This window comes from Lepus europaeus, chromosome 6 (assembly GCF_033115175.1).
Source record: "Lepus europaeus isolate LE1 chromosome 6, mLepTim1.pri, whole genome shotgun sequence".
Lineage (NCBI taxonomy): Eukaryota > Metazoa > Chordata > Mammalia > Lagomorpha > Leporidae > Lepus > Lepus europaeus.
Window position 1 is genome coordinate 118,353,173 of NC_084832.1, and position 12,005 is coordinate 118,365,177.

The window sequence follows — 12,005 nt, forward strand, 5'->3', positions numbered from 1 at the left end:
GAGCATTCTGTTGAGGAGACGAGGCTCACAGAGAAACATCTGATCCTTATTGAAAGAGAAGAGGGCACAGGTTCTGATACACAGATATATCAGCCAAAGTGAAGACAACGCAACTCTAAACACAGCAGAAAGCTTCTTTTTTTCTGCTAATTGATTGGCAGGGAGGGAAGTTTTGCAAACCTGTGCTGCCCTGGAGGGATCGGCACCTGTCCCCGAGGTGCATGGCTGTCAGGAGGGCAAGCTGCCTGCAGCGGATTTTGCCCCAAGGACAAGAGTTAAAAAGAAACAGGCTAACGTAGGGGAAATCCACAAGGAGACTCTCAAAAGCCAGCGTCTTCTGTTAGACTGAGTCAAAGCGAGTCTAACAACTAATCTCTACTCCTACCAGCTTTCTATCTGCCCAGCCTGTTTCTCTGCGTTTGTCATGTGACGCCATGTGACACGCCAGCTCCTCCACCGAGGAGGATTAGGAGAGATGAAAGTACACGGACTTCTGGCCCACGGCGGCTGTCTGAGACCCGGCCTCTGAACAGTTCCTGTGGCTGCTGAGGGCCAGGGTGACTTGCGGATCCACCACCCTGCGCTCCACATGCACGCTGACTGCTGCCCTTCTGTGCAGTGACTCTCACCGGAAGAGGAACTCATGGTCCGCTGCCCTCCCCCAGCCTCTCCTCTGATCCCAAACCAAGCAAAAACAGTTCTTGCCACACTGCTTCAGGGAACTGTGGCACCCTGGAAAAAACCCATATGAGCAAAGAATTCTATTCATAGACTGCATGTGATTCGCGCCCCTGGGTGGACTTCAGCTGTGGCACGCTCAGGTCTCTTCCACAAGGAACTAGCAGTGGGTGTGAAAAACCAGGAAACAGGAGACGAGCAAATGGTCTGTGTCCCGGAGTCAGCCAGGGTATGAGACACCATGTAGGAGGACCAGGAAGTGTCGGCGAATTGGGAATCCGGCCAACTCCCAATGAACCCCGGCACAACGCTCCCTCCTGTCTGCTCATCAGTGTGGGTCAAATCACCAACGTTCCTGTTCCCCTCTTCTTGTTAAGTAACACCATCACCGTCTTTTCCCATCAAGGAGGATATTATTTAGAGACAAGGCAAGAAATGAATTTTGCCCTCAACATATCTCATACAAGAGTTACACATATCCAATTTTATTAATATTAACTTAAAAATGTGGCCTTGGGTTCATGTTTGCTGAGGCAAATATAGTAATCTTCTACTGCAGGCGAAGAACAAAATCTACCTGGCGATGTGAGACGTGATGGCATGATAATTTCATAAATTATTCAAGGCTATGGGAACACTGCAGTTGGGAGCCAGCGCCCAGATTTGCTGTCAGATGTCTCAATTTTCACAGGCAGTGGAGCTCTCTGCTTGTTTTGGTTTTGTGCGTTTCCGTGGCTAAACGGGAGAGCTTTATCAACAATTATTTTAGAGACAGGAGCAAATGAGTGACTGGAGGGTTTTAATTAGCCTCGGACACTTTCAACAACCTGGAATTGGTTGTCAGGTTTTGGAAATAGCTCACCGTGGTCTCCTCACTCCTATGTCTGGCGTGCACGGCAGAGCTGCACACGAGGTGCCCTTCCTGGCTGCTGTGGGCGTCTGTGTGGGTGCTGCAGACGCCCGCTCCCTCTGCTTCTGGAATGGGCCTGTGGGTTAGAATGGGCCGACTGGTTAATCCATGTAGCTTCAAGAACAGCTACAGGGTACGTATCATCTTAGGATTGTTTTCCCACAAAGAACTGTTCTCTGCACATCATGGGTCAATTCTGGCATCTGGAACCTGTGACATCACTGAGCCTGTGCAATGTCCAACCTACTGGGTCGCTAGAGGTTAAGACCTTGTCTGCCATTCCCTAAGCTCAGCTCTTCTGTTCCCTACTCAGCAAACTGGGAAGCAGAGGGCCCCATGTTCACCTACTCCCCACTCTCTCCGCTCATTCTCAGTCCTGGGGCTGGGCCATACCACACGGTCTTTGCAATAAAGCAATCATAAACTAAAAGGGGGCAGCCTGAACACCGAATTGTGAGCTGAGAATATAGGAATAAGCACACAGTTAGTCCCAGCTTCAAAGAAATAACCCCTTGATAATATCAACAATCTCTATACTAACAGAAAAAAATGTCAACATCCAAGAAAAAAAGCCCTTTTCTAAGCTATTTTTCTAAGAGGCAGAAATGATAAATCTTTGCATGTATATAATTTATTAGTATTACAGTCCCATGTGATATAAGCATTTTCTCATCTAGAAATGATATTTTAATCTAGAACACACATGTATTTGTGTTAAACTCCTTAGCCTCAGAATGGAACACAAAGAAGAACAAAAACCCTTTAAAACTAAAAATATTACTCAGCAGAAATTGATACTTTTAAGCTAATATGGATTTTAATAGCTAAATATGTTAAAATCTCCCTTAACAAAGTCAAAGATGATTGTACTTATTTTAATATCACTATATAAATATGAGGATTAATTGATACTCACCTAGGCCAAAAAGTCCAGTTGTATTAATAAACATGAGCGCGCACATAACAAAATATAAATTTGTAGCCAACGTCAAGTTTCCCCATTATCATCATCCCCACCATGAACTGAATGTCCTGGAAGTGCCTTTTGTTTGCTTGTTTTTGTTTATTTAGATTTATAATCTCCAAGCATTTAGGCAGGAAAGAAAGAGGCACTAAAAACATTAAATTAAAAACTGGAAACAGTTTAAATTTTGATGAATCAAGGGTCTGGTGAAATGCAACATCTTCTGGGTACTTCCCACAGGAGAAAGGAGGCTGTGGCACAGTGAGCGGCCACTATACAATGGCCGGAGACAGCAGGTCACTTGCAGATGGCAGGTACAGATCCAATGGCTTCTTCCCTATATCACGAACCATCGCAGTGTCAGGAAAACTAAGAGCTCATCATCTGAGAGACAGGGTGTTCACATCTGTGCAAATTTGTTTATTCTCTCTACCTTTAGTTCAGACCTCAGAAATATTTTCAGTTTGGACTAAAATAGAGACAGGTTCCTATATTTGAAAAGGCTCATTATTTACTACCTATCTCTTTGTTCTCTTTTCTTCTTCTCCCTATCCACAAAACTCTGCCTGAATAAAATACTTTAAGGTATGCATTTCTTTTACCTATTACCAAAACTAGCAATGATAATTCTGCAGCTTAAAAATGGCTGCGTTAGTCAATGTTGATTTTGGTGAAGCCATTTAAAAAAACAAATAGATAAAATGGCTTAAAGTTTTCCTAAAAGAATTAAAGATAATTGAATGACAGCTAAATGTTCTCCCATACTTGCTGAAAGCCTGTTACACTCAAAGGCTTGTGCTGCATGTGACAGACCACAATCTCTCAGCATCTTTGCATCGTGGATACCGGGAACGCTCAGCTACTTGTCAGGGCACAGTGAGAGAGTGTTCCTTTGGGGAGGTACCGGGGTGGGGGAGAACCAAGAGATTGGGCTCAGAACTTCATTTCTCTGCCTTCCGACAGCTGGGTTCCGAGTCGCTATTGTAACCACATGGAAGAAGGATTAATTCAGGTTTCCTTTATATTCGACTCAGACCCTGACTTGGGATTTTTAGGAACCAATAACTTAAACTACATTACAACAATCCCAAAGCTGTGACAGTGCTCACAGCACCCTGGCTCTGGACCTTAAACCGTGGTGGTAATCACTGAACCTTTCGATGCGGTAGAGACCCCAAGAGCAACCTGCGAAGCATCTCCCAGAGCCCAGGGTCCTGGGATTGGCTCCCTTCCACAGAGCACCTCTCCTAACACTTGCACTCTCTCTCTGCAGGGCACTCTAATACCCCAGATGGAGAGCCTCTAAGAATAATCTGACCATGTCAGGCTATTTTCTCCCTCAACAAATCCTGAGTGCATGACTTAACAGAAAAACAATTTGGGCAAGAGATTTTTATCTTACATTTGGAAAAGCCCTTCCAAACACAGTTTTAAATATGCAATCGAAATGCTGCATTTTCTTGAGTATTCAATACATTTCTTGGATTTTTTTTTTCCCCTCTACTGCAGGAGTAGGATACAAACATTTGCTTCCTTAAGCACAGCAAACATGACTCAAACAGCTTTCACTCCACGTTTATAGATGGGAAGGCCACTGTTACAAGCTTTCCAGGATTTCCTGTCCCCGTGAAGCATTTTCATTTCTTAATCTCAATATAATTTAATGGCATTCATATGTTCTCAAAAAAATTCTTCCCTGGGGCGGTCGGCTTTTTCTTCCCCCAAATCTTTTACAAGCTTAGCCTACACATGACTTAAAACACGGTCTTAACAAGCTACATGGACATCTCCTTTGTGCTCCACTCTGACAGGGCCCATGAGAGCCTGGGAGGAAGCAGCCACAGTCCAGTTCCGCCATCAGCGTGCCGGGCCCAAGCTCCGAAGCGCAAGGCTGCAGACTGGAAGTCCACTGTGTTCCACGATATAAATAAAGGGATTGCCCAGTGACAGCGACAGGCTGGAAGCATTAGCAGTTTTCTTTGCAACGCTCATTTTTAATCTTTTCTGGTATTCGCCTGAGCAAAACATAGCCACCAAAGTGGGACTTCCTGTCCCACTGACCCATAGGAAAAGAGAAATTCCAATCAACGCAGCAGGACGGAGGTTGCAGTCGGCGCTCAGACAAAGCGGACCGCTCTCCACTGAGCAGCAGGGAGCCCTGGCTGCCCTGTCTCTTTCTCCCTGCCTCTTCCTACCCACTGCAGCAAGTTGCTTCACGTTGCCTTAAGAATGTGCGCTGTGTGCTTTCGAGCGGCTGCACTTTAGCCTGGGTCTTCTCAACCATGAAAACACAGCTACAGATTGTTCTCGGAGCGAAACCGCTCGGCGTCTTGGCACTCGGTTGTTTGTGACTTCTCAACAATAGGCACTGTTCCTGCGCTCCGTGACCAGGCAGGCCGCGGCTCGAAGGCCGGTCACGGCTCCCCATGGTATCAGTGTGGTGGCATGTGATGATTCACATGGGCTGTGTTTGACCCCAGGAAGCCCAGTCTCTGCTTATTCTTCCTTTGTTCTGTCATCTGGGGAAGAGAGAGAGAGCATTCAGCTGATCTTCCTTCTGCAGCGCGCATCCCGACGGCTCTGGGCTGACACTTCCCCAACACCCACTGTCCGCCCTCACACAGGACAGATTTGTCCCCTCCCAAAAAGGGGGGGATCTGTTAAAAAGTGAATTTTCATAAACAGGGGAAAAGAGCAAACCCCCTTCCTTGGGGTTATGGTTAGGAAACAGGAACCGGAGTTCTTTCTAAAACACAGCTTGCTTGTCACATAGTTAGCACCACCACCACAGTCACTTTAATAGCTGCCACGGTTACTGTCACTATTATTTTTATGAATGCTAACAATTTTATATGATGAAGGGGTTGATTATAGCATTGAAGTGGCAGACACCAACGACGATCTGTCTTTCCCAGGAGTTTAGGAATTGCTTTCGTGGCAGAAAGTATGATTTTTTTATTATTATCATCAAAAAGTGCATCCAGCTCCTTGTATTTTGGCATTGGCTGCTGCTCTCCTTTCCACAAAGGGGCAGGGAAGCTGACGGCCCCGCTTGCTGAGACGTGGTCCTGCAGCACAGTGTGGGGTTTCTTTATTGGAGTTTGTAAACCTCTGCGGATAACGCTGAACTGGAACGAACTGGCCTAAACCAGCCTCTGGACGTCAAGCCTGAGTTGGCCCAAAGGGATCTCTGTATGTAGCAAACTGCGACCCAGCGGGACGCACAGGCAGGTTGTAGCCCAATGGCAGAGGATACTCTCGTAGCTAAGCAACTGGTCTCAGCCAACCCCAGCAGCCAGACCCTCAGCCAATCACAGGCTGAGGGCGGCCAGATTGTGCCCAAATAAGGGACTGTGCCAATCGGGCTGTCTCTGTATGTCATTTCCTGTTTGTCTGCCTATAAAAGCAGCTCACCACACGTCCAGGGTCAGAACTGGGAACCATGTCTGGTTAGGAGGCTCAGCCCAGTTCTTGGAAGATGTTTTGCCCAAGTAAACTCAGATGTAAGTTGACTGGTCTCAGTCTTTCTTTTACCAGTAACACTGTGGTTCCCAGGAGGCTCCAGGTCTCCCACACGGTGTTGGGCCATCCCACACCACCCAGCTCCACGGCCCCAAGCACACTGACCTGCTCCTTGAGCTCCGCCAGCTGACCCGACAGCTGTCTGACCAGACTCATGGTCGACTCCAGCTTCTCCTGCAGGTTCCGAATCTCGTTTTGCTCACTGTCCCCTTCATTGCTCACGAGAGACATGGCTCGCATCCGAGGAAACCAGTCCAGATTCTTCTCCTGAAAGCAATTAAATGAGCAGGAACAAGGAAGTGAGCATGGGGAGGAGCCTGAAGGCCGATCCAGATTGTTTACAGGTGTTCACTGTTACTAACATTGAAGTCAAGTCTCAGCGCTTACTCTTCCTCTCTCTGGCCAGGGGTGGGAATGAAGCAAGGGTTAGACATGCTCTTCCAAGGGTGGGAAAAGCTCCAATTCCGGAATAGACTTGCTATGGACTCCCAGGGAGGTCCTGGAAAGGCAGGATTGACAACAGCTCCCTGTGGGCACCCCACGAATCCTGACGAATGATGAGGTAGGGGCTGGAGGCTGGGGAGGGCGCATCCACGTGTGTGGGTACAGCATAGGCATGAGCTGTTTGTCTTTCCCCTGGCAGAGAAGAGAAGGGTGGCAGAGCAGGAGGGTGGTAAAAGACAGGCTTCCGTGCCAGCCGCCCATGCTAGTTTCCCTCCCACACCCCTAGCCCTGCCTGTCCCTGGGCCCCACTCAACAAGAGCAGAGTGGGAAGTGCGGCCCAGGTTACTCTGTCTGTCCCCTTAGGAAACACTGCATTGCAACTAGGTGAACAGTCAGAGTTGAACTTCCCCAGTGGGAATAGCTGCTGCCTACTCTGAGTTTTTATTGATTATTTATTTTAATTTTATTTGTTATACCCTTCTGTGTTTTTAAGTGGAATGACTGTAGGTAGCCCACCAGTATATATGTCCCCTCCATGAAGGTAGGGACCCAGCTGTCTTGAACTCTCTGCCTGATTGCTTACTTAGATTGCTTTTTTTCAGTTCCCAGAAGAGCCCTGCACTGTCCCCATGTTACCATAAGGAAACAAAAGGCTCTAAGGATTTTACTGATCCAAGTCCCAAGTTCGTGAGTGGCAGAACTGGGACTGGAAAGCGTTCCATTGTTGACCAGGTGAACCTGTCTATCCCCAACTATGCACCTGTTTCTTTTAGGGACCTTGGCCCTATTTGCCTGGCAGTGAGTTTCTTGCTTAAGATTCTTTCCAGTCCAGGAAAGTCCAGTGAAGTGGCTCCAGCCACCTGAGCTGGGGGGCTCCCCACCATGAGGGTGATCAGAGCACTTGCCTTTCCCACTGCATACTGGCAAGGGCCAACATATGTGTCTCAGGGCTGCCATCTCGGTCTCACTGGTGGCCTTGACATTGGCTTTTTATTGTTGTTGCAGGGTCAGGGAGTAACAAGTTCTTTTTAGTTCCCTACCCCCAATGCCTTGAAAAGGGCTGATAAAGGATTAAAGAGAAAACCCATTGAAGAGTTTGAAATGGCATTTAAACAGCTGTAGCTAATTAGCATTTCAAAAGGGAACAGTCACTTACTCTGAAGTGCATAGTGACAGATTAATTCAATCAATCCTTCAACATCTATTGTCCAGCACTTAGGGAAGAAAAGCCAGATAAGACGCTGTGTCTGCTCTCCAAGGAGCTCTTGGCAGGACAGCTGTCCACAAACAGTGGCCTGCACGCTGGTCCCTGGGGTTGCTTGTGAAAGCTGTGGATTCCAACCCTAACACCTGTTACCCAATCAGAACCTCTGCGGAAGTGCATGGTTGATCACGCCACTGTGTGTAACACCTCTGGTCTACCAGGGCACAGAAGATAGATCACGACCACTGGGGCAGTGACAGGGCAGACAGACGGAGCTGTTGTGGGAGAGGGCAGAGGAAACCGAAGAGGGACCCATCGAATGTTTGCAGGGTAGCACAGAGGGGCCAGCAGGGTGGGAGACCAGGCCTTGCTGTGACCACAGTGAAGACCATGTTCTCCCAATCTGGTGGATGTGCTCCTAAGGCAGACAGTTGGACTGACCAGAGGTTCTGTGTCTCTGGGAAGGGCATGAGGAAGATGGAGGGGTGGGGATGAACACCAGCCTGTGGGCCGGTAGGAGGACGAAGAATGGACTTGGCCTAAGCACTCCGTTAGCTCTTAATCCTGTCAAAGAGCTGATGAATGTAGGTTTCATTATGTGCCTCGTTTCTGTGTTATCCACAGCATTACCTATTAACCGAATTAACAGACGAAACCCAGGTCAGAAAGTGGATTAGCTGGGCTTCCAACTCAGATCTGTCTGCACTCTGGTTGTAGAGACAGGAGGCTATAGACGGAGAATGGAATACGGAAATTTAAGATTCTGAAGGTAGAAAAACTTCAGAAAATGAGCAGTGTGGGGTGTGAGTGTCTTACATACAGTAAATACCACTGAACTTGAGGCGTCAGTGTTTAATGGGGACCAATTTTTAAATTCCAGAAATGGAAGGTGGTGATGGTTATACAACAATGGATAACCACAAAATATATCTAATGCCACAAAACTAAACATTGAAAATGGAAAAATGGTGAATGTCATGTGTATTTTGCCACAATAAAAACCACCACAGATTTTGAGGAAGTTAATTCTTCTGATGAACTGTGCCCACGGGCCCTGGAGTCACCCTGAGGAAGTCAGGAGTCGGGGTGGATGAGGAGCCTGTGGACCGCCTGGGGCTGAGATCTGTGAAGGACGCACAGCGAGGGCCCGGAAGCACTGGAGGGCAGTGAGGAGAAGATGGGCCAAGGTCATTTTTGTGACATGTTGTGAAGATTTCCTGGTGACCCTCTTTGAGCGCCCTTAATACAGAGGGGTGGGGAGGACTACAAAGTAGGCAGGTGCCACCGCGGTCCTCAAAGGAGGAGGGACTTCTCCTGGCAGAGATAGGCAAGCTGGTCCACGCTCATGCCTCACAGGGGAGCTGCCGAGGTTCTACTATCACATGACTGGGCCCGGGCTGAGCGGCCACCCGGTGACACGGTGATGCCCAGTGGGAGGGAGGCAAGGGGAAAACATCAACTCTGAGAAAGTTTTCCAAGGAAACAGAGAAAAAAATGTTGTTCCAGTGCCTAGCACACTGCTACAGGGGTGAGAGCTGGTGAAACTGCCTTCATAAAAATACTGTTGCAGGGGCTGGGGTCAGTCGACTCCTCAGTCTCTTGCTGTTGAGGAAACAATGGCAGCTCTCGGTGCACCATGGGCAGAGCCATTTGGGCCATGGGGCTCTCTTTCCTTCACTCTCTGTATTTGTTCCATTGCCCATCTATTTGCTTAATAATTCTTACTTATGATCCCTGTGTCTGCGCTAGCTATTGGGAATCAATAGGAAGCTAAACCTTGCTCACGACATTTCTGTAGTTTATGTATGTACAAGGCAAGACGTCAACCAAGGGATGCCAAAAACAGCGACAAGCTCCGCTTAAGTGCTTGGGGGGAGACTGTGGTACTGCTGCCCTTTCACTTAGCTCCTAAATATCCTCCTCTCTTCTAACCCTCTTTTGTTTTTTCTAACCTTTCTTTCACATTCCTTCTCTATTTTTGCTTGTTTCTCAGGTTTTCCCTTTGTTTTTGCTTGCTCCATTTCTCCTTACTATTATATATTAGCTGACTAATCTGAAATGAAAACATAACTTGAAAAGTTTTTTTTCAGTATTGAGTAAGATCTTATGGTTCCTTAAGTTTTAAGGGATCCACAATGAATGCTTTACATTTTTTATCAGCATAGGAAAAAAGAAACCAATTCAAATGAATTGTCTTTGGTCCTCTTTCTTTGAATAAAGAGGTCTTCAAAAGTCAGATTTGATGTAGGCAGGGAGGGAGCCAAGGAGCACACTATCCAAACCCCACCCCTTTCCATGCTGACTCAATATGGCTGCAGGCTTGGCACACCCATTCCCCATCATGCACCTGAGCCTCACTTCCCATCATGCACAGACACAGTGACACTTCTTGGATTCCAACAAATACTCTGCAACCACACATACTCCAGACGCCATCAAAACTCCTGGAGATCACTGCATGTACTGCAACCCACCCCAAACTCTACTCCCTTTAAATATTCAATTACGCCTTGTCCCAGATATCGCCCCATCCTATAAAAAGATCTTAAATCTTAAAAAAAACGCATACTCATTTTCTCTTGAGGTTGTCTGTACTTCCATCTGAGTGTGCATTTTCCTTTTGCCTTTAAATGTATCTTATTGTATGCTCCCCTTTATCTATGTTTCCTCCTTGAATTCTCTCAGGCTTGGAGGCAAGAGCCTGGAACAAGTCTAATGGGCGGGGATCTCCCCCTGACTCACCTCGTAACAATTTCACCAGTGATTTTTCTTCAAAAGTTAGTGCAAAAGGTACTTTATTTTCCCCCAAATTATCTCAAATAGAGTGGTGATCTTGGAATGTTGTATACGCTTTTCTACCAAAAACAGTTCCCAAAGAAGCACCCAGAAGTTCCCTTCTCTGTTATAAAGGCTTCTGTGGAGGCTCATCCTTAGCAGGGTTAGGAAACATGTGAACCCTAGACCCTTGGCACAGCCAAGGGCCTTGGGATAGAAAGAGAGAGCAGCTGCCAGTTAACAAGACACCACCTCCGCACCATGTGGCTGCGATGTGTTTGCCCTTTAACAAAACAGAGTTGTCTGATTGGCTTTGTTACTCCTCAGTGTACTCATATATGCTATGTACATCTTGTGATTATGAACACGATTATTAGATCCCATGTTGACTTTGGTGAGTCAATATGAAATCATTTCCTGATTTCATCAGGAATGAAAATATTTGACCACTGGATAGCATAAACTCAGGGAAGTTGTGGATTAACTATGAGACTCTGAGGCTACAATGTATGACCCCTAATAACTCGGTGAGTAGAAATTCAGAGCTTCTCAATGCTTCTAAAATGCATCGCTCTGAGACGAACCAGTCATGTCCCTGAGCTGTCCTTCGGGACACGTTAAAGCATGCCAACTGTAACTCTTGCTATCCCTAACTACGACTACTAGTGTATCTTTCTGGACGACTAGAAGATCAAGAGGTATAAATTTAAAAACCCTTAAAGTAATCATTTCAGTGGTCAGATGCATCTGCCCTATTTAATTTTATAATTATTTGATAAAATTATTAGCTTGTCAGTGTCACTCAAAGACGAGCCGGGCTACGTTTTCATATTTGGTTCTTAAACATGACCACCCATTTGTGGGGAAGAGCACCAATGTGGGAATCAGAATACCCGGATTCTGGTTTTAATTCAGCCCTAAACTAACTGCGTGACATGCGGGGGGAAAGCCTTCTCCTCTGATCCACAGCTCCTCACCTGTCAAGCCAGAATGCCACCCTAGGTGGTGCTGACATCGCTTCCAGCTCTTCATTTTGTGAGCTACGAATCCAAGAAAAGCTTTGAACATCACTTTTCTCAGAGAAGACGTGAGCTTACCAGATGAGCAAACAGAAACACGCATTTAGGCTCCACGCAATCCCGAAGCCACATAGCTCAAGTCCAGCACATGACGAGGCCCAGCCTGAAACCTAGAAAGTTCAGGTTTCTGGGAGGTCTCGCAACATGACAGGAGCAATGATCCTGCACCCAACCGCCACTGCCCGACAAGTTCTGCCTCCCACATTACAGAGCAGAGTGGCTCCGGCAGGATCCGTCCCTGCTGGTATCTCAAGAGAAACACAAAGCATAATTTTTCTCCACATCAGAGTTTAAGAAGTCCCAAGATTGATTTTGGTGAGTCAAACACTGGAGATGCTGTCTTGTGTCATTTCAGTTTAGCTCTAGGTCCACACTGAATTGCTGGTAGGAAAGCTAAAGAGAAAATACGTATGGACATGTGTTGGATAC

The 12,005-nt window shown here is 46.8% G+C and overlaps 1 protein-coding gene across 1 annotated transcript in view; it reads right to left on the bottom strand.

Annotated features, from left to right (window-relative positions):
- Positions 1 to 2,631: 2,631 nt before the first annotated feature.
- The window catches only part of ITPR2 (inositol 1,4,5-trisphosphate receptor type 2), a 525,149-nt gene continuing 515,775 nt past the window's right edge, over positions 2,632 to 12,005 (bottom strand). Inside the window, exons 56-57 of the mRNA XM_062194964.1 lie at positions 6,180 to 6,341; positions 2,632 to 5,071 (exon numbers count right to left, since the gene is read on the bottom strand). Of these exons, the coding sequence (XP_062050948.1) occupies positions 4,985 to 5,071; positions 6,180 to 6,341 (249 nt within the window). The 3' untranslated portion in view covers positions 2,632 to 4,984. The remainder of the gene's footprint in view (positions 5,072 to 6,179; positions 6,342 to 12,005) is intronic.